The sequence below is a fragment of the Scophthalmus maximus genome, chromosome 2 (genome assembly GCF_022379125.1).
Source record: "Scophthalmus maximus strain ysfricsl-2021 chromosome 2, ASM2237912v1, whole genome shotgun sequence".
NCBI lineage: Eukaryota > Metazoa > Chordata > Actinopteri > Pleuronectiformes > Scophthalmidae > Scophthalmus > Scophthalmus maximus.
The window spans coordinates 26,766,851-26,790,094 of record NC_061516.1 but is presented as its reverse complement, the minus strand read 5'-3'; the positions used below and the strand labels follow the sequence as shown (position 1 = coordinate 26,790,094).

The following is a 23,244-nucleotide window of genomic DNA, read 5'->3' as shown; positions in this document are numbered from 1 at the left end:
GGAATTACAAAGAATGTCACGTTCAAGTGCTCTGTTGTCGGAACGAATTGAAAAAAATGGCTCATGTAACAATTAACAATTATTTTTCATTATACATTAATCTGTCGATTATTTTCTCGATTAATCGATTAGTTGTTTTGTTAATAAAAATGTGACAAATGTCAATCGTTCACAAGTCTGGCAAGTCGTATTTACCCTAATTCCGATTACACAAGAAGGCATCATGAGACTGACCAATGGGATCGGACTTCCCCTCCTCACTGCGCTCCATCCGGTCGCTCCTCTTTGTTGTTCATATTCACAATAAGTTTCTCTGAACATGTGATTTATAAAATGATTTAAAATTAGAATCTCCGCTTTAATTCGTCGTTTATCTCCCGAAGCTTCGGTTTTTCTGTTTCTCTTTGACCGTCACTCAGTTGTTCGATGGATTCCCGCCACCGGCAGCGAGCTAGCTAACGTCACAGAGGCTAACTGTAGCTAGCGGCTAGCTGCGCGCGTCCGGGTGGTTTTTTGATTTCAAGGAGAAATTCTGAGAAAGAAACTTCTGCCGCGTCGCTGAGATGACGTCTGCGTCTGCGAAGGTGAGTTCGTTTTCACCCGATGAGCCGAACCGACCCGGTCCGACACCAGACTCCGTTCAGAAAACTGATAATTTTACACTTGGATTCAGTCCCTGAATATGAATTTAATATAAAAGTGCATATGTGTTGACTTTACTTTATTAATATGAGCTGGTGGTCGATTCGGCCTGTTGATGATTCACCAAACATGTGATTATATAATATAAATCTGAACAATTTTGATTCTTGCTCCGACAGTCAGAAGTGATGACAGTTACTTCATCTGATTCATAAACAACAAACATGTTCACCACCAGAAGAAACTCGGTAAACAAAGTTCGTAAAAACTATTAAATAGTTTAAGAATACATCTTTGATCAGTAGATTTTTTTTTAACTAAGTGAATCTGACAAATTAAAACACTGAAATCAACGTCAAGGATTCAACTTCCTCTGATCTCAGATCTGCACCATCTCAATCCATCTCAAAACATTGACGTTCCCGACGCAACATCGGAAGAGTCCCGCTGTCGCCACTTCAACACTGATGATGATGATGTGTTGCCATGGGAACAGAGTCTTTGTGAACTTTGACCCTTTGACACTGGTCGTCTTCACTTGCAGGTCGGGGAGATCTTCTCCGCGGCCGGAGCGGCGTTCACCAAACTTGGAGAGTTGACCATGCAACTGCACCCGGTGTCCGACTCCAGCCCTGCGGGGTGAGCCCCACACACACACACACACACACATATCAGTCATCTAACATGTCCGCCGAAGCTATGAATCATGGGAAAACTCGAGTGTGTGTGACTGTGTCCCGATCCTCAGGGCCAAGTGGACGGAGACGGAGATCGAGATGCTTCGTCTGGCGGTGCGTCGCTTCGGAGACGACCTGAACAACATCAGCTCTGTGATCAAAGAGCGAACTGTGTGAGTTTCATCACGACATCGCTTCACAATGTTTATCAAACACCGACACGTTAATAACAAGATCCACATTCAGGGCTGATTTTTATCATAACTGGTTAAAAAAAAAAAGTATCTTTAAAAAAACAAAACACCAGACTATTTAAAAAATACAGGAAGAGCTATGGCAGGTTATAGATTAATAGTCCAGGTGAGGTCAGGTGGGGTCATGTGGGACAAGGTGATGTCAGGTGGGACCAGGTAAGGTCAGGTGGGACCAGGTGAGGTCAGGTGATACCAGGTGAGATCATGTGTTCTCTCGTCTTCCTCTCAGAGCTCAGATCAAGAGCACAGTGAAGAGGAAGTTGTATGAGGACAGCCGAGTCCCCATCTCCTCTGAATCCCCGAAGAAGAACGTGAAGAAGTCTGCGGTTGCCGTGGCACCGGCACCCGCTCCCTCTGCCCCCGCTATGATCGCTGTGCCGCCGCCGCAGGTTGTCGTGGCTACCGGCATGCAGAGTGGCGCCTCCCTGGCCCCGCCCATCAAGAAGCAGAAGACGGCAGGTGAGGGGGGAAAAAGACTAGGAAGTAACTTCTGTCCAATCAGATTTAGATGTGATGATGACACACTGACCCCTCCCCCCTCAGACGTGACCCTCAGCGCCCTAAATGACTCGGATGTGAACAGCGACCTGGTCGACATCGAAGGACTCGGAGACGGATCATCCAACAAGAAACTGAACTTTGACCAAGGTCAGTGACAAGAGAGAGAGCTGCTGCTCGTTGTTTACCTAACGGCGCCCTGTTACCTACCGACAGGTCGTTAACTAACAGGTCGTTACTACCGACAGGTCGTTAACTAACAGATCGTTACTATCGACAGGTCGTTAACTATCGACAATCGACAGGTCATTAACTATCAACAGGTCGTTAACTAACAGATCGCTACTATCGACAGGTCGTTAACTATCGACAATCGTCAGGTCGTTAGCTAACAGATTGTTACTATCAACAGGTCGTTAACTAACAGATTGTTACTATCGACAGGTCGTTAACTATCGACTATCGACAGGTCGTTAACTAACAGATTGTTACTATCAACAGGTCGTTAACTAACAGATTGTTACTATCGACAGGTCGTTAACTAACAGATTGTTACTATCAAAAGGTTGTTAACTATCGACGGGTCGTTAACTATCAACATGTCGTTAACTATCGACAGGTCGTTAACTAACAGATTGTTACTATCGGCAGGTCGTTAACTAACAGATTGTTACTATCTACAGGTCGTTAACTAACAGATTGTTACTATCGACAGGTCGTTAACTAACAGATTGTTACTATCGACAGGTCGTTAACTATCAACATGTCGTTAACTATCGACAGGTCGTTAACTAACAGATTGTTACTATCGACAGGTCGTTAACTAACAGATCGTTACTATCGACAGGTCGTTAACTATCGACAATCGACAGGTCGTTAACTATCAACAGGTCGTTAACTAACAGATCGCTACTATCGACAGGTCGTTAACTATCGACAATCGACAGGTCGTTAACTATCGACAATCGTCAGGTCGTTAACTAACAGATTGTTACTATCAACAGGTCGTTAACTAACAGATTGTTACTATCGACAGGTCGTTAACTAACAGATTGTTACTATCAACAGGTCGTTAACTATCAACAGGTTGTTAACTATCAACAGGTCGTTAACTATTGACGGGTCGTTAACTAACGACGGGTCGTTGGCCATTTGTTTTGTTTTCCTCAGAGAGCCTCAACCTGGACTCCAGCCTCATCATGAACTCCAGTGACCTCCCCCTCCTCTCCCGCTGACCTTTGACCTCCAACAGAAGAAGACCGAGGGCTCTTCTCCCGTCTCCTAACTCGTAGACGTTTATTTTTTTACAGTCACAGTCTCCTCGGCTAACGTTCGTCGGTTAATATTTCTGAAGCAGCGATTTTCTGCATCTTGTTGATCTCAGCCTTCAATATGTTGAATTGAAACTTCTTAATTCTGGATCCACAAGAGTGAAAAGATCATTTTTTTAAAAAGCAGATAAACTACTTCATGTTCTTTTAGAAACATTGACTCATGAATTTCAGTTCAGGCGTTTTGGATCAGAATTATTTTTTTCGTCAGTTTCATTTTTCAGGAAATTATGTTTGTGTTTTATGTTTTTTAGTATTTTTTTCACATGTTCTGTGATAATGAAGAACGACGTCGAGCTGCATCTTCACATCATAAACATTACATATTTAACGGAATAATTCAGTTATTCGAAATGATTAAGAATCTGCATCGATCTGTAGCTTGTGCGTCTCGTGTTACAGCGTCCAGCGAGTTTAAAATCTATCAAACAAAAATACAACATTGTAAACGTGAGAGTTGGACTGAATAAGTTAAAGTGACTGAAGCGAACGAACAAAGTTTATCAGAAAATTTCCCTCCGAGCTCGACCACGACTTTTTCTCTGCTTCTGTTTTTCTTCCCTCTCTCACACACACGAGGTTTAACCTTTAAAGAAGCTCAGATTAATAACGATAAAGTATATCATAGAGATCTGTCAGGTCTGATTTGTGGACAGAATGAAAAATGTTGAGCGGACAAAAGAAAATCTGATGTTTGAACCGTGAATCAACCAGTGATGTAAAAAACCCCATTGTTTTAATGATGTCGAAAATAAAAAAATAAAAAAAATACAAAAGTTGCTCTTCTCGTGGTTTTTTTGGGTCAAATAAAGTTCAAGACTTCTAACTTTCTGCCAGTAGGGGGCGTCTCCTTCACAACGATAACTAAAGAATGTTCTGTGACCAGATGGAGCAGCAAAGGATCATGGGAGTTGTAGTTGTTAGGGTTCCTTCAGCGTTCCTTGTTTATGAATTCTGATTCAATCCAGTGAAGGGAGTCATTAAAACATTATCATAAAGTGAGTCATACATTTTTTAAATATAGTTTTGTAAACAATATCTCGGTATAGTGATACAAATGAATGGTTTCGGAGTTCCGCTCCGGACACAAAACGAACTCACGCATTCTGAACAAACGACATCTCTCTGGTGTGTTTCATGATTTTTTTTTTATTGGTAGTTTTCATATACAATATAATATATTTATTTATAGTGTGTACATGAATCGTTTCCACTAAAAACTAAACTCATTCTGCATCATTGTTTACAGCCACAAGTTCGTCAGGAGGGAATGAACACTTGAATATAGACTTTGCATAAAAATACATCATCTCATTTGTCTTATGTAGAGAATTTGTCCAAAAGGAAAAAAAAGAAAAAGAAAAAACTATTTACACGTTGAAAATACTTGCGTCAATGCTTCTTTCATAGTTGTGCTTTTAGTTCCCTTTTACATCTCGGATGAAACTTTAGCAGCCCTTTGAAAAATCATATCTCACTCCGGCAGACGGTCGTCATTTTTCAGCACTTTACCGCAAAATATGTTTGAACTGGAGCGAAATATGAAGCGATGTCATGAAATCTAATTAGTGTTGAGATTCTCCCGACGTCGTGAAGCGAGCAGGCGAATATTCACGCGTTGCGTTTACTCACAACTCGGGTGAGTAAACGCAAATGATCCTTCGGCCGAACAAAACACGTTTTGTGTTTGAAAAACAGGAAACATGTCCGACTTGGACCTCGAGTTCACTTGATTAAATCTGTGTTGTCTCTGTGAAAAATCCTTCCGGTTTGTGCTGAGAAATCAGCGCGTTCTGCCAGAGTGAAAATATCACTTTAATACTGAAGAACAGTTGAACACGTCAACATCCACAGATCCTGATCACACAACGTTTTCAACCTGTTTCATCGTGAATCATGTTTTTCTAAAGGAACAAGAACCTCAAACTTCCTGCAACAAGTTCCAGTTCAAGATTAAACCAGATCCTTCAGGTTCTAACGAGATCATTTTCGAGTTCTTTGTGTCATACGACATTTTTCTCTTAGTTACCGAATCATTATACATAATTCATTTTTGTCACAACAAGAAACTTTGTACATGAAACGGAAAGAAAAACAAAACCGGACTCCAAATGATTTTCATACACTTGAGTGAATCTGCGGTTTCGATGCGACGCTCAAAAGATTTGAGGAAAACCATGAGAAGAGCAAGGCGAGGAAGACGAGACACGAACACACACATGAATACTGTTCTTCTAATATCAGTTATTGTTTCTCACAATAACTGATCATTTTCGATGAAGGATTTTTGGCTTAAAACATTCGTACGAGCACCAGAGTGAAAACTACAGAGATCTGGTTGATCCGGCTACAACAGAAGCAGTTTCTCTCTTCAGACTCACCAACAGTCTGGATGGTGACGTGTGCAAAGATAAAATATCATAAAGAAAATGATCTTAAAGCTACAGTTTGGCAGCGTATCATCGATCCTGCGTCTTCAGTGTGTGAACTACTGGTCTTTTAAAAAGTTCAAGTTTTTTTTTTAAGTGCATGTTTCTCCTCCGTGCACAAAACAGTTTTTTGCAAAGATTTAAAACAATAATGTTCATCGGAAATTGCAACGAGGAACATGTAGATAAAGATGGGCGACATGTCGGCTCCTCTAAAGTGAAGTCAAATCCTCCTGATCGCCCCCTGGTGTCTGGCTGCAGTACAGGTCATAAGCCACGCCCCCTCCATGTCATGTGAGGTCGTTCTCATCACTGAGGTTTGTTCACGTGTTCATGTATCTGATCACTTTGCTTCTCATTAGTTATTTGATGATATAAAAAAAATGGGGCTGAGAAGTCATGATTGACCGCTGACAATGACCCGTCATTGGTCGAGAGCGTGTGTGGGCGGGGCTCCACTCCACATCACTACTGCACAGACTCTGACTCCACATGACGTCACCAGCTCAAGATGGCGGCTCCGGAATCTGAGATATTTTAGCTTTGTGTTTATACAACGGGAGGAAGAAGAGACGTGTCGTCATCTTTATATACAGTCACTGATCGTCTGTATAAACTATATGATTGTGTTTAAACGTTTCGGTTTGTCTGTCAGACGCAGGATCGACTCACAGAGACAGTGACAAGAAATAAAGCAGGAGAAAACAGAAAAAGGAGCAAAACTTTAAACAGCTTTTCTTACATGAACATATTTTACCAAATCATGTGCAAAGTCTTGACAATAGAAAATTACAATGTCTAATCTGTCACTAAAAAATAAAAGATTTGGAACGATTTGTTTTAACGTTGGACTCTTTTTCTTCCAGAGGGATAAAGACACTTCAACAAGAAAAGAGCTTATTACAGACTCTATGTAAAAACATATCTCACAGGTGAAAGGTCACGACCCCGGACACTTTCACAGAAGAGCCCCGGGGTCTATGCGTGGGAAGTGAAATCAACTCGTGACTGTCGCCCCCCCCCCCCCCCGGGATGTGACGACATGCTTCAGGCACAATGATGAGTGACAGTACGAAACTGTACAATACTTTAAGTGCAACGCTGGAAGCAGAACAGAACCGCGGCTTCGGTTGTGAGACGCTTCACGCATCGTCTGTGAACTCGTGTCGAAGCGTCACAATCGTTTCAAATCTTTATCGGAAAAAGAAAAACAAACATCGACCTTAAACATTGTGATAAAAGTCCAGACGGGTGAATTTTTTGTTATTGGCGTAAAGTTGATCAACATGATCGTGAGGATGAGCCTCAAACGTGACGCGACACCAGCGAATCACCAAACGGTTTCCGTTCAGTAACAATTTGTTTTGGTCACAAACTTGATCACATTTAGATTTTAGTAGATTTGGTATGAAACCATTTCGGTGCGTTCACAACAAACGCAAAGCTAATTTTTTTGCGGGATGAGATCACGCACAGAGATGCTCCGCTCGCTCCACTCGAAATACTTGAACTCGAGCGAAATGGGCGACTTCCACAACCGGTTCAACAATGGCTCTGTTTCGTCAGCTGATCGGTAACGAAGTGTCCGCTGCGGAACCTTCGTGTGAGAGGTGACGGACAAATGATCCCGGCGTACGTTTACCAGCCGTCGTCTCTCCGGGTCGGGAACCCGTGAAAACTTTAGTACGCCGTAACATTTCGATGAGGCCGGAAAAGGTGGGACACCAATGCCCCCTTGTGGACGTTCTCCTGCGTGACGCTCGCCAGCATTATTTTGAAATGGAACTCCGTCACGAAGCCTCGTGCGCGTTGACGTCGCAAAAGCCAGTTAGCGTCGAGATCGTTCCGGCGTCACCGGCGTCTGCGTCCTTCAGAGAACGGGCGAACATCTGCGGGTCGTGTTTCCTCACGTTACTCTCGAGAGTAAACAGAAACGATCCAAACTTACGCAAGTAAATTCCCTTCGCGTTTGCTGTGAACGCAGCGTTAGTGTCAACGCGCCGTCGCCATAATTAACCCTAGAAACATGAGTTTATCTTTTAGCCGCAGCCAGTTCAGAATCCTTTACTACGACAACATCAGTATTAGAGCTGCAACAGTTAATCGATTAGTAATCGATCACTAAATTAATCGCCAACTATTTTGATAATCGATTAATCGGTTCAAAATTCTCTGATTTCAGCTTCTTAAATGTGAATATGTTCTGTTTCTTTGCTCCTCTTTGACAAGTGAGCTAAATATCTTTGGTGTCTGGACAAAACGAACATAATGTTGGAGTTTTGGGAATTTTTTTTTGACTTTTTCACCATTTTATGAATCAAAAAACTGATCAATTTATCCAGAAAATAATGGACGGATTAATCGATTATGAAAATAATCTTGAATTGCAGCTCTGGTCAGTTTACATGATTGGATTTAATTCAACTGAAAGGTTTTCCAGCCCTTTGGTGACCACCGACTATAACTGGTCAAACTAAAGAGGATTTGTGTGAAGTGGAAACGCGATCGATCGAGGATCAACTGGTTCTGATCCAAAAGAAGAAAAAAATCAATTGTTTCCCGCAGATTCAATAAGTACGATCGAACTCTGCAGGCTGAAGAAAACTCAATATTCACATATAGATACACTATTAACAAACCGGCTGCAGACCGACGACGGACCAGGAGCCGGTTCATCACCGACTGTCGGTCAAAGTTCAAGCGACCGCAGACGACTTCGGGTCTGTCGAGTTCCTTCTAGAAAAAAATCCAGAAGCTCCAGTCGAGGCGACTCGGCTGCGACAGACGACTCAAAACATTTTCGCTAAAACACAAAAAAAAAATCTTCGGCTTCGACGACCGAAACTATTTTCAGTTGCTGAATTTCATGTTTTCCGTGTTTTGGCCTCACGGAATAACGAGCACAATAAACTCGCCTCTGGTTTCTGGGTTTGGTCAAAGACGCGTTAGTGTTTCTCGGATGTTCAGGCTTTTCATATGTACAGTCATCCGCTTCGTTGACTGAAGAGGAAAAAGATCTTCAGCAGAACTTCGTGTATCTCATGAAACTTAACAGCAGAAATGATACGATGATGATGATGAAGTGCGTAACCCTGGTTCTCTACAGGTCCATCGGTCATGAACAGTCATGACTTGGGCTTCGGGACCTCGTCTAAATGAATCTTCCTGATAGAAAGAAAGATCCATAGTTTACATACTCGATTCACAACAAGTAAAACTCCGGGACAAACTGTTGGCGACGTTTCTCCTCTTGGTTTAGTTCCTGGATCTCTGACGGTCCAGAACTGAGGGTTCCTGAAGAACCTCGACTCCTTCAGAGACGATTCGGATCAACATTTTTTTCTACGTCTTGATTACAACTCAAGACCAAGATCTTCCTGCAGCTTCGTCAGAGACGATCTGGAAACAAGTTTGACGACATTGACTCGTCTTCTCTGGTCGGAACTTCGTCCGTGTGCTTGAACTCTTCGTGTCGGATCTGGATCAACCACGTTGATGCTCGCGGTTTTTCAACGCGTTGCCTCGTTCAGTAAGACTTCAAAAAAACATCACATCAGCGTGACGGCCGACGACACAACCGGTGTGTCCTGAGTTCCCCAAAAAGACTTCCAAAGGGTTTTTCACAAGCTGGTGGCGACGCCGTTGATGAATCCGGGTTCGTGTCAGAGCTCTGACACTGAAAAGGGGCGAAGCGAAAAGGTCTTTCTGCTCAACGTTAGTCCAACATGGACCGAAGAGCGATTTAAGATGAGTGATGCTGGGATTAAATATCCGACCAGATAGTTGGAATAGTTGAGGAGAAACTTCTCTGCTTGAGAAGGAAACGGACACTTTCCGTGACCACGAGCAGGAAACCGTCAGATCAGAAAATAACTCCTGTGGTTCCTCTGGCTGTCAAGTCCGGGCACAGGAAGAGGCGGGGCTTACAGAGTGGAATAAGGTGCGGGGGGGGGGGGGTAGATGCTGGTGGGCGGAGCAGCTTAGTGTCCCGGGTGCTGGTGGGAGGTGAAGGAGGTGAAGGAGGGGGGAGGCGAGAGGGACAGGGGGCTGGACTGAGGACTGACGCCCCCTGCTGGTGGAGAGTCTGCTGTCGCCTGGGAGACGCTGAGGAGGAGGAGGAGGCTTTACTCACTCACTGTTTGACGTTAGTGTGTGTGTGTGTGTGTGTGTGTGTGTGTGTGTGTGTGTGTGTGTGTGATCCTCACCTGACCGTGTAGCTGCTGCGATTGGCAGGATCGGTTATCCCCGCTACAAAGAGCTTCTTTGGGGGTCCGTCCGACTCCACCCCACCTGACAAACCGAGGGTCACAGATTTATATGAATGAAAATATAGATACAAATTAAACTTATTTAGAAAAGAAAAGAAACGAATGAGGCCACAGAGGCGAGGTCATGTAATGAGACACGCTGTCCTGAACTTTTTCTTCCTGCTGCTGCGTTCAGCTCGTTTGTTTGTCAGCAGCAATTCGCAAAATCTACAGAACAGAACTCCACGGAACTCTGTGGGAAAACGGAACATGTACCAAGAAAGTATCCGTTAAATTTTAAATCCAGAAGTTTTCTTTAACATTGTGTCGTTTTCACTGATTTCACAGAGAATAATTCATGGATCCAGATGAAAACACTCAGATTTAATGGACTGATATTTATGAGTGTGAGAGATTTGGTACAGATCCATATCAAAATCTGGATCTGGCAGATTTAAATGTGGTTTCATGAGGCGACGGTTGAACCTTGGTGGAGGTTTGAGCTCTTCTGACCGATGTTCTAGTTTTTGTTCATATTCATAAGATGATATTTGTGGTTTTAAGACCCTTGTGTAGTTTCACATCGTCTCTGAGCGTCTCTCTTCTGATTGGCTGACTGTTCTCTGAATGATGCCGATGGTCAGATTCAAATAGTGTGATGTATAGTAGTTGCTTTCCTATGAATTATTAAAAATGATTGATTTTATTTTGTGTTATTCACGAAACACAGTCAAGAGGGAGACAATGCAAGCACCTAAACACTGAACTACAGAACCTGAGTATTTGTACCTTTCCTCTTCAGCGGCGTGAGCGCGGGCCACCTCACCGTCGCGCTGACGCTCGGCCTGTCGGACAGTGAACACGTTAACAAACGAGCAGCGGCGTCTGAAAACAGAGTGAAACAGGAACGTTTTTTTTAAATCTGTGACGGTACCTGAACCTCCTAGTGGGACTCGGCGAGGAGTTGGGTGTGACGCCGCTGTCCTGCGACTGAAACCACTGAAGAAGAAGAAGAAGTGGAAACATCAGTCTAAAGAAACCTTCCATCTGGATTTATTTAAAGACTCAGGACTCAAATAAACAATCTGGTCAAGATTCAGTGTGAAACCTGTTCATGTGAATTTAGTCTAAAGAGACTGAATTCACATTCGAGGGTTCACACTGAAATTAGATCACAGGTTTTTATGAGAGTCCAGATCCGAAAGCTCAGAATGAATCCAGATCAAATGTTCCAGGTTTGAATAAATCCAGATTAGAGGTTTCAATCAGACCAATGTAAAACATCAGATCCCGGATTAACTCCAAACTCTCTGTTCTGGATTCAGTCTGAACGGTCTGATACAAAGAATACAATCGGATCTGGATTCTGTGTAAACGGCGTGATCACAATCAAAGCCAAGTAGCGGAGAAGCCGGAGTAGAGAAGCTCACCACTGGTGCGTGGTCGTGCCACTGACTGACGGGAGGAACTGGAATCAGACTGGAAGCACTGGGGGAGACGAGGGGGGAGGGAGGGGGAGGTGGTCAGCTACAGTTGTGTTAAACTCAACAGATGTGGATCAGTGATGTGACGAGTTACCTCAGTCGCTGCAGACTCCCTCGGAGCGCCAGCTCCATGTTCTCCTCCTGAGTCCAACACAAACAAACAGCTGTTACACCGAACCTCCGCGTCGACGTCACGTTCAGGCTCCGTGAGAAATCCCTCACTTTTAATCAATCAAACAAACAAACAAAGTCCGTCCTCTGTCCTCACCTGCCTCTTGTGGTCGAGTCTGTCTCCGGTCAGAGAGAAGGGAGAGAGAGGGACGAGCTGGAAGGAAAAAGAGCTCGATGAGAGAAACGAACCGACACGAGGAGCTAAAAGAGGCTGAAGAGTCACCGACAGCACGACAGAGTCGGACACGGTGAACACAGTGGTTCTGGTTCCACGTGTTTTCGTGTTGGGCCGTATCTCTTCACGTGTTGGAAAAATCAAGCAGCCGAATTCTCTGTGATCAGCTGCTGTTTGCAGTGAACCCGGTGATGAACGGTCGACCGTCACTGGATCACTGCGACACTGAAGGAAACGTGAACTCATGAAGATCCTCTCTGGAGAATTATATTCTATGACTCCATGACGTCCCTCAGGAAGTCGAGTCCCACTGAAGACATGAATGTGTGACTCGTGTGCGTGTTCATTTCAAACCATCACATGACGGTGTCGAGGTGAAGGAGGTTGCTGTCTGACCTGCGAGGGGCAGCTGGGGTTGATGGACACGCTGCTGCGTCGGTATCGAGCCGAGGACACGGGACTGAAGACCGTCATCCCGTCACTGAGGGAGATTCATTCAGATACAGTGAGACAGAGGAGCTTCTCTGTTTAATTTGACAGAAACATGCAGTTTCACATGGTCAACTTGTGTTTAGATTAATCGATAAATCACACGTTTTGTTTAATTTTTGACAAGAAAAGTAAATAAAACCGAGAAGCTAAAAGAATTTTAAGGGTTCATTTTATTCCATCGGGAAAAATAATATTAATTACTACGTTGTATTTTACTGCTTTTCACTTCAGACATCAACATAACATGAAATTTGTCCAAACTTTTGCAAACAGCTGTATCTGTTGTGGAAGAATATAGTAAAAACAATTAAATAAATACGTTTTTATTTTCCTTACATATTTGGTTTCAATGTCTCCATATAAAAAAGGAAACTGTAAATCCTAATCCAGGTGGAAATTATTACTAAATAAGTAAAATTGGATTCAGTGTTTTACTATTAACAAGACTATAAACGAATCCAAGATTGGAACCTTTATTATTCGTATTATTATTATTATTACGTTTGGATTATTAATATTTCTTCCATGATGTGTGGCAACATTCAAACAAGACAAATATAAATTTAACATTTTTTTGAACTGAATTCAGTGATATTCGGTTGTAGTAACACTGACCTGACACTGGTGATCATGGGGGCGCTGTTCGACCTGCGGAGTGCCCCGCCTCCCGCTGCGCCAGCTGCGCCTGCGCACTGGTCCACCTCCATCCGCTCCATGACCTGGTCCGCGGGCCCGGCGGCGGCGGCGGCAGCAGCCGGCCTCAGACCGCTGCGACGGCGGCGTCGGGCTCTACTCGAGCCCGGCAGAAGCCTGACCCGCAGGCCTCACGAGCAGCAAAACCCAGAGTCGCCGAGTCCGCGGGCTGAACACCGACGTGCCCGCACTCTACCGCATCTCCCCCCGTGACTAAACACCTTATCCGTGCGTGACTGCGGGTCTCGGCGACATCCACGACCCGCAGCTGAGCTCCAGCCGCCGCGTCCCCCAACGTGAACGTTAATGGCTGCGTGGAAGCGACTTGAAACACGAACCGCGCGCAAAAACACTGCGCACAAAGTTTAGAAAGCGCGTCCAGGTGCGGCTCGGCCGCAGGTCCCGGCGCTGCGGGGGAACTTTGACGTCGGGTCCCGCACAGGTGACGTGACTTTTGGGATTAGCTGTTGAGCTAACTTGGTTTGCGGTAAAAAAAAAACGAGCCTCCAGTCTGAGATCAGAAAACCGCGGAGCAGCTGCCCGACACGGCGCCACCCGGAGCGGCCACGGTCCTCCGGGCCAGTCGGTCGCCGCCGGTCCCGGGACACACGCAGCGGACCCGCGGGACAAGATCGGACCCCGAGGAGATTGACAGTTTGAAAGATTTTTAACAACAAATTCCTTCAGCGAATAAAGAGGTAGATCTGCCACTGTGGAAACTACGCCGCCGCCCGGCCACAGGGAGAAGTGCAGCTCTGAGTTCATCAGTTTTCATCATGTTTCTCCTGAAGAGACTCAAAGTCTAAAGTCTAGAATTATCATTTGATTACAGTTGTATTATATTCATATTTATTATAGATACAACGTTTGTTTTTTATCCTTTTTCAATTATGTTTACTGGAGGTTGGGAGACGTTGTATGGTCAAAAATATTATACGTACAATTTTATAAATCAGATAAAATTAATTCCTAGATAAAAAAATTAGGGCTGAAACTATTTTTTTTATATATATATATATTGAAAATTTATTCGAGAAAAATGTCCATCTGAGTTTCACCAGTGTCCAACAAGACAAGTTCTAATGTTCTTTGTCAATTTTACAATGATAGAAAACAGAGAAGTTGAAAACTTTCACACTAAAGAAGCTGGAAACTCGAAATTTAGTTGGTTTTTTTTTGCTTCACTAATTTATTTAAAACAAGTGTTACATTGTTGCAGAGTGATTTGCTGATTATTTCACCAACTTACATCCTGAAAAATATAAAAATTAAGAAAATATTCCTCAAAGATTTTTTGGAAGTTAATTAGTGGAAGAAAAAACTCAAATCACAACATCAGCCGAAAATACTTTAATGTTTATTTTTATAAATAATCACGACAAAGTAAAAGTTCTCAATAAATCAAACCATAAACCACAGACATACAAGATCATAAGAAAACAGAAGCCTACAGTAAAGACGTGGAGCTGTTGGAATATTGTTGGAACCTTGGTGGAATGTTGTGGTGTTTCCTTTGTTGTTGTGAATCCAAATCCTCCATCTGCTTTGAGTCGTCATCTCTAAAAAATGGTGAAACAGGACACCGGGAGGCTCGGCCTTTAACCCCTTCACCGCCTCCAGACCGGAGCCCGGACACAAACTATAACACAGAATTCTGAACGCATTTATCTGTTTTTCCCTTCACACCGTCTTCAGTGAGCAGAGAATATTCATGTGTTTGTGTTTCCAGAACTAAAGTGAAAATTAGTACTCAACAATTCAGAGAGAAATGATGATACTTTTTACTCCATCACTTTGTAAATGAAGATTTTATTTTGAAAAACACATGATTGACTCATAACATATTTTGTTATTATAAATTGAAATATCCAACAAAAACACATAAAGCTTCTTTAAGTTTGTGCTATTGCTACATAGCTAATGTTAGCATTAGCAGCTGTTAGAAATGTTCAGCATCAAACTTCATTCCTTTACTCACCAAGTTCTCTCTGTTGTTTTCTTCCATCTGATCTATCACTACTTTGCTTCTTCGGAAGTTAGCATGCTGACCAGCCGCATGCTGACAGGCCGCCTGGTCACTGTAGTGTCCAGTCCGCTGCTCAGAGGACATGACATGACGTAACCTGTGGTCTTGTAAACACATTAACAGCTGCTTCTTACAAGTAAAATTACAAAGCTGAATTTAGATCTTTACGATATATTATGACAGTTTCATCCACAGACTGTAAATAAAGATGGACGACATGACAGCTCCTCTGAAGTGAAGTCGAATCATCACGCTCGCCCCCTGGTGGCTGGCTGCAGTATATATCATAAGCCCCGCCTCCTCCATGTTAGCAGATGGGACATGGACCAAACTTTCAAAAAATCGAAGTAGATGTTAAATAAATGTTCCCACAATAGTTTCTGTCATGTGAGGTCGTTCTTACCTCACTGATCTTTGTTCACGTGTTCATCTCTCTGACCAGTTTGCTGTTCATTAGTTATTTGATGTTATTAAAACGTCATGATTCTGAAGATGGCGGCGCCTGAATCTGAGATATTTTGCCTTCATGTCTGGACGACAACAGGAAGTGGAGATGTGTCGTCCATCTTTATTTTCATTCTATAGATCGTCTTCATTTGCGGTCTATAATTTCAGGTTGTTATTAACGGTGGATGTTTATTTTTCGCTGGTAACATGGTAACAAACTCTTCAATTTTCAGAAAGGCCAATGAAATAAATTGGTTTTAATAGCTTAGATGAAGAAGATGTTTAGTTGCAGTCAATAGCTCTGAAATGTTTTTTTCCGGAACAGCTGACTTGAAGGTTGTTTGTGTCCAACTACAACTTCATATATACACGGATAAATCTGAGAGGGGGCGTGGTCTCGTTTTAATCATGCGTACGTCTCTGAACATCTTTCTAACTTTTCCATCTCATGCATTTCTTGTGGCGGGAATCCAGAGCCTCGTGGAGGACATCTTGTCTCCTTCAAGTCAAACTCTCAACAAGCGCGGAACCTGCAGCTCTGGTCGCGGGGCTCCGGTAACACGGTCGGGGGTCGGAGCTCCGTCACTCCGCCGGAGCCAAGAGGTTAAAGACGGACCAGCGGGGGGGCGAGGAGGGGGAGGTCCCGTGTTCCTCCGCACTCCGTCCAACTAGTTTCACACAACGTTCAGGAATCTTCGTGTCTTTTTAAACCGTCGCCACCGTGAAACACGATCCGCGTCGAGCCGCAGGTCGGAGCCGCAGCGCGACGCCCCGCGCACCGGGAGGAGCCGCGCGACGGACGGCGACATGTCGCGGAGCTCCGGGGCCGCCTGGACGTGACTGGGAGCCGGGTAAGAGCCTCCGAGGTCCCGCTGCTGCTGGAGGAAGGAGATCTGAGGCTCCTCACCTCCTCCGTCAGATTATCACGAGTTCAACCAACTTTAGATAAGTTCACGTGTTTTATATAAAGTGAGAACAGAAGAAGCTGAAACTACAGCTGATCGAGAGATAGAGATAAAGATAGATAGATAGAGATAGAGATATAGATATATAGATCGAGATATAGAGATAGAGATATATAGATCGAGAGATAGAGATAAAGATAGATAGATAGAGATATAGATATATAGATAGAGATATAGATATATAGATCTAGAGATAGAGATATATAGATCGAGAGATAGATATATAGATCGAGATATAGAGATATATAGATCGAGAGATAGAGATATAGATATATAGATCGAGATATAGAGATAGAGATATATAGATCGAGAGATATAGATATAGATAGATAGGTATATAGATATATAGATCGAGAGAGAGATATAGATATATAGATCGAGAGATATAGATAGATAGGTATATAGATATAGATATTTAGATCGAGAGATAGAGATATAGATATTTAGATCGAGAGAGAGATATAGATATAGATATATAGATCGAGAGAGATATAGAGATAGATATATAGAGATAGATAGATCGAGAGATAGATATAGAGATATATAGATCGAGAGAGATATAGATAGAGATATAGATATATAGATCGAGAGAGAGATATAGATATAGATATAGATATATAGATATATAGATCGAGAGAGATATAGATAGAGATATAGAGATAGATATATAGATCGAGAGATAGAGATGTAGATATATAGATCGAGAGAGAGATATAGATATATAGATCGAGAGATAGATATATAGATCGAGAGAGATATAGAGATATAGATATTTAGATCGAGAGATAGAGATATATAGATATATAGATCGAGAGAGATATAGATAGAGATATAGATATATAGATCGAGAGAGAGATATAGATATAGAGATATATAGATCGAGAGAGATATAGAGATAGATATATAGATCGAGAGATAGAGATGTAGATATATAGATCGAGAGAGAGATATAGATCGAGAGATAGAGATATAGAGATATAGATATATAGATCGAGAGAGAGATATAGATATATAGATATATCGAGAGATATAGATATAGATATATCTATATCTATATAGATATATAGATAGAGAGAGATATAGATATAGAGATATAGATATATAGATCAAGATATAGATAGATAGATGGAGATATATATATATATATAGATAAATAGATGTATATATATATACATATATATAGATAGATAGATATATAGATATAGATATATATAGATCTAGAGATAGAGATAAATAGATAGATAGAGATATAGATAGATAAATAGATAGATAGATAGATAGATAGATAGATAGATAGATAGATAGAGAGATATAGATAGAGATATAGATAGCTAAATATATGGATAGATAGATGCGATATAGATATACTGTATAGATATAAAGATATATAGATAGATAGAGAGACACATATAAAGATAGATAGAGATATATACATATAAAGATAGATAGATAGAAAGATAGATATATACATGTAAAAATAGATGGATAGATAGAAAGATAGATAGCTTCATTTCAACCCAAGTAAAGTAAAAGTTATTTTTAGATGTGATAATTATACTGATGTATTAATTTGTTAGCAGGGGTTAAGGTGGAGCTGAGTTTTCATTATTGATTATTATTGTCACTATTGAAAACAAAAAATAGTCTGGATTAAAAACATATCAAAAGTTAATTAATTAATTTGAGGGATTCTCACGTTTAAGAAGCTGAAACATTTACATAAATTAATAAAAATACTTTTACTAAATACTATTTTTTTTCTCATGATGTTTTTATTATTTTTATTCCGTAATATTTTTTAATGTTTTATATTTTTCTTTTCTTGTTCTGTTGTTTATTTCCAGAGAGGTTGATGGAGGGAGAGAAAGAGGAGAAGGAGGAGGAGGAGGAAGAGGAGGAGAAGGAGCTTCATCCTCACGTCGTCGCAGCAGCGTCCTCTGTGGACTACCAGGACCTTCCCATCATGCACTGGGAGGACCTGAGCCAGCGAATCGCTGAGCTGGAGAAACAGGAGCAGGAGAGGAGGGAGAGGGCAAAGGTCAGTCACGAAGAAGAGCAGCGGCGTTTAAAGTTGTTGGTTGTGTTCACAAGGCAGGGGTAAGTGGACGGACTACATTTCCCATGAGCCTTTGTGTCGTAGTCCGCGAAAGAGTGTTTACAGTAAATTATGACGGAAAATCATTTCTGTCTTCACGACGATCACACAGACACAACAAAAGATCATAAAGAGACGAAAATCAAGAACAACAAAATACAGAAAAAAAAAAAATTGCAAAGTTTGTTGTTGTTTTTGTTGTTGTTGTTGTTGTTGTTGTTGTTGTTGTCGGCTGCTCTTTTGAACAAATCGACTCGATCGAACTGGAAAATCAACATTTTTTGGAAAGGTTCTTTTTCCACGTGTTGTCAGCTGACGTGTCTGAGATATTCCTGCCATGACTGTGTTGTCCGGACTTCCTGCAGAGGGGGACGGGGCTGAGGACGGAGGAGCGGCCGGGGGGAGTGTGGAGAGACGTCTGGCAGGAGGAGGAGCAGGAGGAGGAGGGGGGAGGAGGAGGCGTGAGGAGGTGTCGCGTCGCCGTCGTTACGTCTCGGTAAAACATCTCACATCTCTGTTTTTATCACGTTTGTTCTGTGGAGAAGAACAACGTCAGTTTAAGTGACGTGATACTGGCTCTTATTTAAATCAACAAGATCAGGGCAGAAACTTTTAGGTGTTCTGATCATCTCGTTACATCTCAGTGTGTCGACGTCCACACGCCTGGTTCATGTCGACTCTGCTCTTCTTCTGTCCTCAGGTTCCACAACCACAGAAACCTGCAGCTGTGCTTCATCAACAAAAGCGACAGTGAAGACGAGGAGGGAAGCGACACAAAGGTCACTTCCTGTCTGTTCCTTCAGGAACCAGGTCCACGATCACGTCTGCACAGACTCTGGCGCCGAATGACGTCACCACACAAGATGGCGTCCGCGTCCGTTTGAGAAGAACACTGTTGAAAAAGCAGCAACTCGTTCGTGGACGTTTGTTTTTGGTGGCGTCGATTCGGCAGCAGAGTCTGTGAAGTCGCTTCAAACACGCGGTGTTGACTTCACCTTCATCTGACCTCTGACCTTACATCTCCAGCAGGTCTCCATGGGAACAGGACCCAATGGTTGTCACGCCGCTGGGCTGAAACAGGAAGTGGCCACCGCTCTGAGGACGCTGAGAGACAAACTGCTGGCAGAGCAGAAGGAGAAGGAGGTAAGAGGAAGGAGAGAGGGAAGGAGAGAAGGAAGGAGAGAGGGAAGGAGAGAAGGAAAGAGAGAGGGAAGGAGAGAAGGAAGGAAGGAGGGGAGGAGACAAGAAAGGGAAGGAGAGAGGGAAGGAGAGAAGGAGGGATGAGACTCAGTCTAATGTGTGAATTCAGATTCCTCAGTAAAATAATAAATCAATATTAAGGTGATTAATTTATTGTTGTAGATATTATTTATTAGTTAATAATATGATAATCAATGGATCCATGTGGATCAGTCAGCAAGGTTTTAAGTTTCTCTCGTAAATTTCACTTGGTGAATCTGCAGATGTGTTTGGCTGATAACTGTGTGTGTGTGTGTGTGTGTGTGTGTGTGTGTGTGTGTGTGTGTGTGTGTGTGTGTGTGTGTGTGTGTGTGTGTGCGTTGCAGCATGTGGCCAGCAGCAGTGGCGTTGCCAAGCGGAAACATCTGGAGCGTTGGGAGCTGCAGGAGTGTTCAGTTCAGCAGCTCATCGGCTTGAGAGGCTCACTTCAACAGGACGTGCACGGTATACACACACACGCACTCACACACACACTCACACACACACACACACACACACGCACTCACACTCACACTCACACAAACACACACATGCACTCACACTCACACTCACACACACACACACACACACACACACACACACACACACACACTGGATCACCACCCTTGAGAGACTCAAGTCTTTGGCTACTAACACGTTTCTGTTTCAAAACTAAAATGTCCAGCCGAGCATTTCAGCTTCGTCCACACTGACACACCTGAAAACACGCGTCACATGACCGGTCACGTCCACCTGTCATGTGACGCGTAGGTGTAAACAGGAAGCAGATTGTTTACCCTGCAGTCAGTTGTGTAGTTACAGAAACTCCTCTGAAGGAGAAACAGCGATGTTGTCGACGCCGACGAGGTGGAACTGTTCCTGTTTGCCTTCACCGCTGGTCGTCGAGTCGTGACCGATGAGAACCAATCAGAGAAGAGGACGTGGGCGTCGTCTTCGTCATCGTTTACAAACTAAAACACAAACCAGGAGTTTTCACACTGACACGTGGACCAGCGGCGTTTTCCACAAGTCTCTGATTCGGAGGCTGGAAAACTCCATAGCAACAGCGATGAGTTTTAAAAAACCAAGACGTAGTCGTGAGGACGTACAGTCTTCGTCTTTGTCCTGCTGAATACGACAGACTGACCGTGAAGTTTGTGTCTCGGTGGTTTTTCTTCCAGCTCTGAGCTCGGAGCTGGTGACTCACCTGCTGGTACGAGACCAGCTGAGGACGAAGCAGGACGCCATGCTGCTGGACGTCCAGGACCTGACCTAACGCAGCACCGGGTCCGCGGTCCGGGCGCCCTGCAAACTCAGACAAGACTCAGCGTGACCACGCTGTGGGAACAGGCTGGAGGTCGCGTCCACGCCGGCGTGACGTCCAACCTGCTAATTTATGGAAAGTGACAAATCACGAAAGACAAGCAAGATGGAGAAATGAGTGGATGATGAAGCTGAAGGGAAGTTGAACGACTCAGTTATGGCAAACTTATGAGTATAAGCTAACTTATAGTCATAAGTTTATTGACAGGATGAATCATATGAGGTTGACATGTGACGACAAGACGAAGTGACAGAGTTGTTGTTTTAAAAATCGACAGATTCCAGTTGGAATGTTGGGATTCACTCCTTCATCCAACATGAAGAAGTGAATCTGAAAGGCTTCCTCAACCAGTTTGTAGCTTGAACTCACCAACACATTCTTTTCTGAGCGATGTTTTTGTTTTACAGTGCTCTGATTGGTTTGACGTGGACAGGACCCGGATCAAACATTCAGCAACATTCGATCCAGGATCTGATCAAACGAGATAAAACCACACTCACGGTTCTGACGACGCAGATTAGATCCATGTTTTGTTAAGTTAAACTTCATGAATTGTGATAAACTGTCAAGTGTTTTCTTTCCCCCAAACTGTTAATTATTTAGTCACAAAAAATAATGTCAAATAAGTAAAAAGTGGTTTCAAGGACTGTGAAGCAACAAGAGCAGTAAAATCTACATAAAAATGTGTTTTTACACTCTAATGTAGGAGACAGATGTTGTGGTGAATTCTGTGCATTTGAATTTTGTGAGATTTTTCTCAGGTAGTTAAAGTCGCAGTTCGCTCGTCACCAGTTTTATATTTGAGGGAAATTAACCACAACTGAATGAAAAATGTATTTGGGATCAAATTTTTTATTGCGAACTCTGGTCACAGATCATCTAAACGTGACCAGTGTTACTTTCTTTCCTTAATTTCCTACAACTCTCTTTTTATGACAAAAAAAGTGTGTGTGTGGTTTTTATTTCTATTATATTTAAGTTTCATTGTGTATTTTACTTTGTTGTAATAAGAAGGGAACAGTTCACCCAAACAGCGTTTGTAGCAAGACAACTGACACTTTTTGTCTTGGTTGTTTACCTTAAAGGAAAAAAAGGAAAAGGAGAATTTCAGCAAAACAAATTTTGATAAAAGAAGAAAAAATAAATCTAAAACTGAAAGAAGTTAGTTTGTATTTGATATTAGGAACAATAACAAGGCCGTCCATGTGTTCTACAAGTTTAAAAGTGATTACAGACAGTGAGCTGTGTATAATTTATAATATTAGTTACACAAATGTGTAAAACTGCTCAAATAATGTTGACATTTTGGTGGAATTTCTCTTTAACCGACGCTAAACACTTCAGGTACAGGCAACAACGATGTTATTGTTTACTCATAAGCAATGCCAGGGAATAATCCACTTCATATAGCCACGTTTTATGTGATGATGTGCATCAAATATTGCTGTGTTTTGAGTTTTCTAATTTTAACTCGATGTTTACGTGGTCGTCCAACTCAACACCAGGCAAACATTTGTAAAGTTGTGTGTTTTCATTGAACTGCAGAGATTCACCGTTGGAAGAATATTCACATGATAAACCACCACCATCTTTGTCCTCTAGTGCCTCAGAGAAACTATATGTTGTTGATACTGATCATTGATCTGTGATAAGAAGCTGAATGTCATATTAATGGACGGCAATGTACTGTAAAGGGAAAATGTGTCAACCTTTTATTAACTTATATATATGTATCTTACAGCAACACTGAAACGTCATAAGAAATGAATTGATGTTTCGATTTGTCCTCAAAGTGTTGAGTTAAAAGATTTCAAAATATTTTGTCCTGAAAATCACAAAGTGAACCGATTGTTTCGCTGTGAGTACGAAGAGGTGTATTTTAAAAGTGTAAATAGAATTAATTACATTATGTTTTTGTAAATGTCAACGTTTATTCTGAAATATATTTTGAGAGGCAAAGGTGACGATCCACAACTGTTGTATCTTGGTGTCCCCTTATTGTGGCAGTGTTTTGTTCTCCGAATAATAAGAACTAGACTAAATACTTATTATTTTCTATTGTATTTAACCTCAATC

The 23,244-nt window shown here is 42.3% G+C and overlaps 3 protein-coding genes across 5 annotated transcripts; 2 read left to right on the top strand and 1 right to left on the bottom strand.

Annotated features, from left to right (window-relative positions):
* The first annotated feature begins 217 nt into the window (after positions 1-217).
* Positions 218-4,181, top strand: c2h17orf49 (chromosome 2 C17orf49 homolog). The gene is made up of 6 exons (XM_035624580.2): positions 218-584; positions 1,187-1,281; positions 1,391-1,492; positions 1,803-2,032; positions 2,117-2,221; positions 3,242-4,181. Exons 1-6 carry the CDS (start codon positions 564-566, stop codon positions 3,304-3,306), a joined length of 618 nt encoding a protein of 205 aa, XP_035480473.2. The 5' UTR covers positions 218-563; the 3' UTR covers positions 3,307-4,181.
* A 350-nt stretch (positions 4,182-4,531) lies between these two features.
* LOC118300281 (P2R1A-PPP2R2A-interacting phosphatase regulator 1) lies at positions 4,532-13,996 on the bottom strand. The gene is made up of 9 exons (XM_035624576.2): positions 13,016-13,996; positions 12,305-12,389; positions 11,831-11,887; positions 11,657-11,703; positions 11,509-11,566; positions 11,013-11,077; positions 10,868-10,923; positions 10,037-10,121; positions 4,532-9,935 (listed from the first exon to the last, which is right to left on the bottom strand). The coding sequence occupies exons 1-9, from the start codon at positions 13,114-13,116 to the stop codon at positions 9,812-9,814; spliced, it is 678 nt and encodes a 225-aa protein (XP_035480469.1). The 5' UTR covers positions 13,117-13,996; the 3' UTR covers positions 4,532-9,811.
* Positions 13,997-15,956: 1,960 nt separating this feature from the next.
* im:7136398 (schwannomin-interacting protein 1) lies at positions 15,957-23,142 on the top strand. 3 transcript variants are annotated; one of them, XM_035624554.2, is made up of 7 exons: positions 15,957-16,417; positions 18,376-18,569; positions 18,992-19,122; positions 19,327-19,405; positions 19,653-19,769; positions 20,192-20,309; positions 21,026-21,260. In XM_035624554.2, exons 2-7 carry the CDS (start codon positions 18,384-18,386, stop codon positions 21,118-21,120), a joined length of 726 nt encoding a protein of 241 aa, XP_035480447.1. In that variant the 5' UTR covers positions 15,957-16,417; positions 18,376-18,383; the 3' UTR covers positions 21,121-21,260. The 3 variants fall into 3 exon arrangements, with proteins under 3 accessions (XP_035480447.1, XP_035480446.2, XP_035480449.1); XM_035624553.2 differs by having other exon boundaries at positions 15,959-16,417; positions 19,327-19,436; positions 21,026-23,142; XM_035624556.2 differs by having other exon boundaries at positions 15,963-16,417; positions 19,656-19,769.
* Positions 23,143-23,244: the final 102 nt, after the last annotated feature.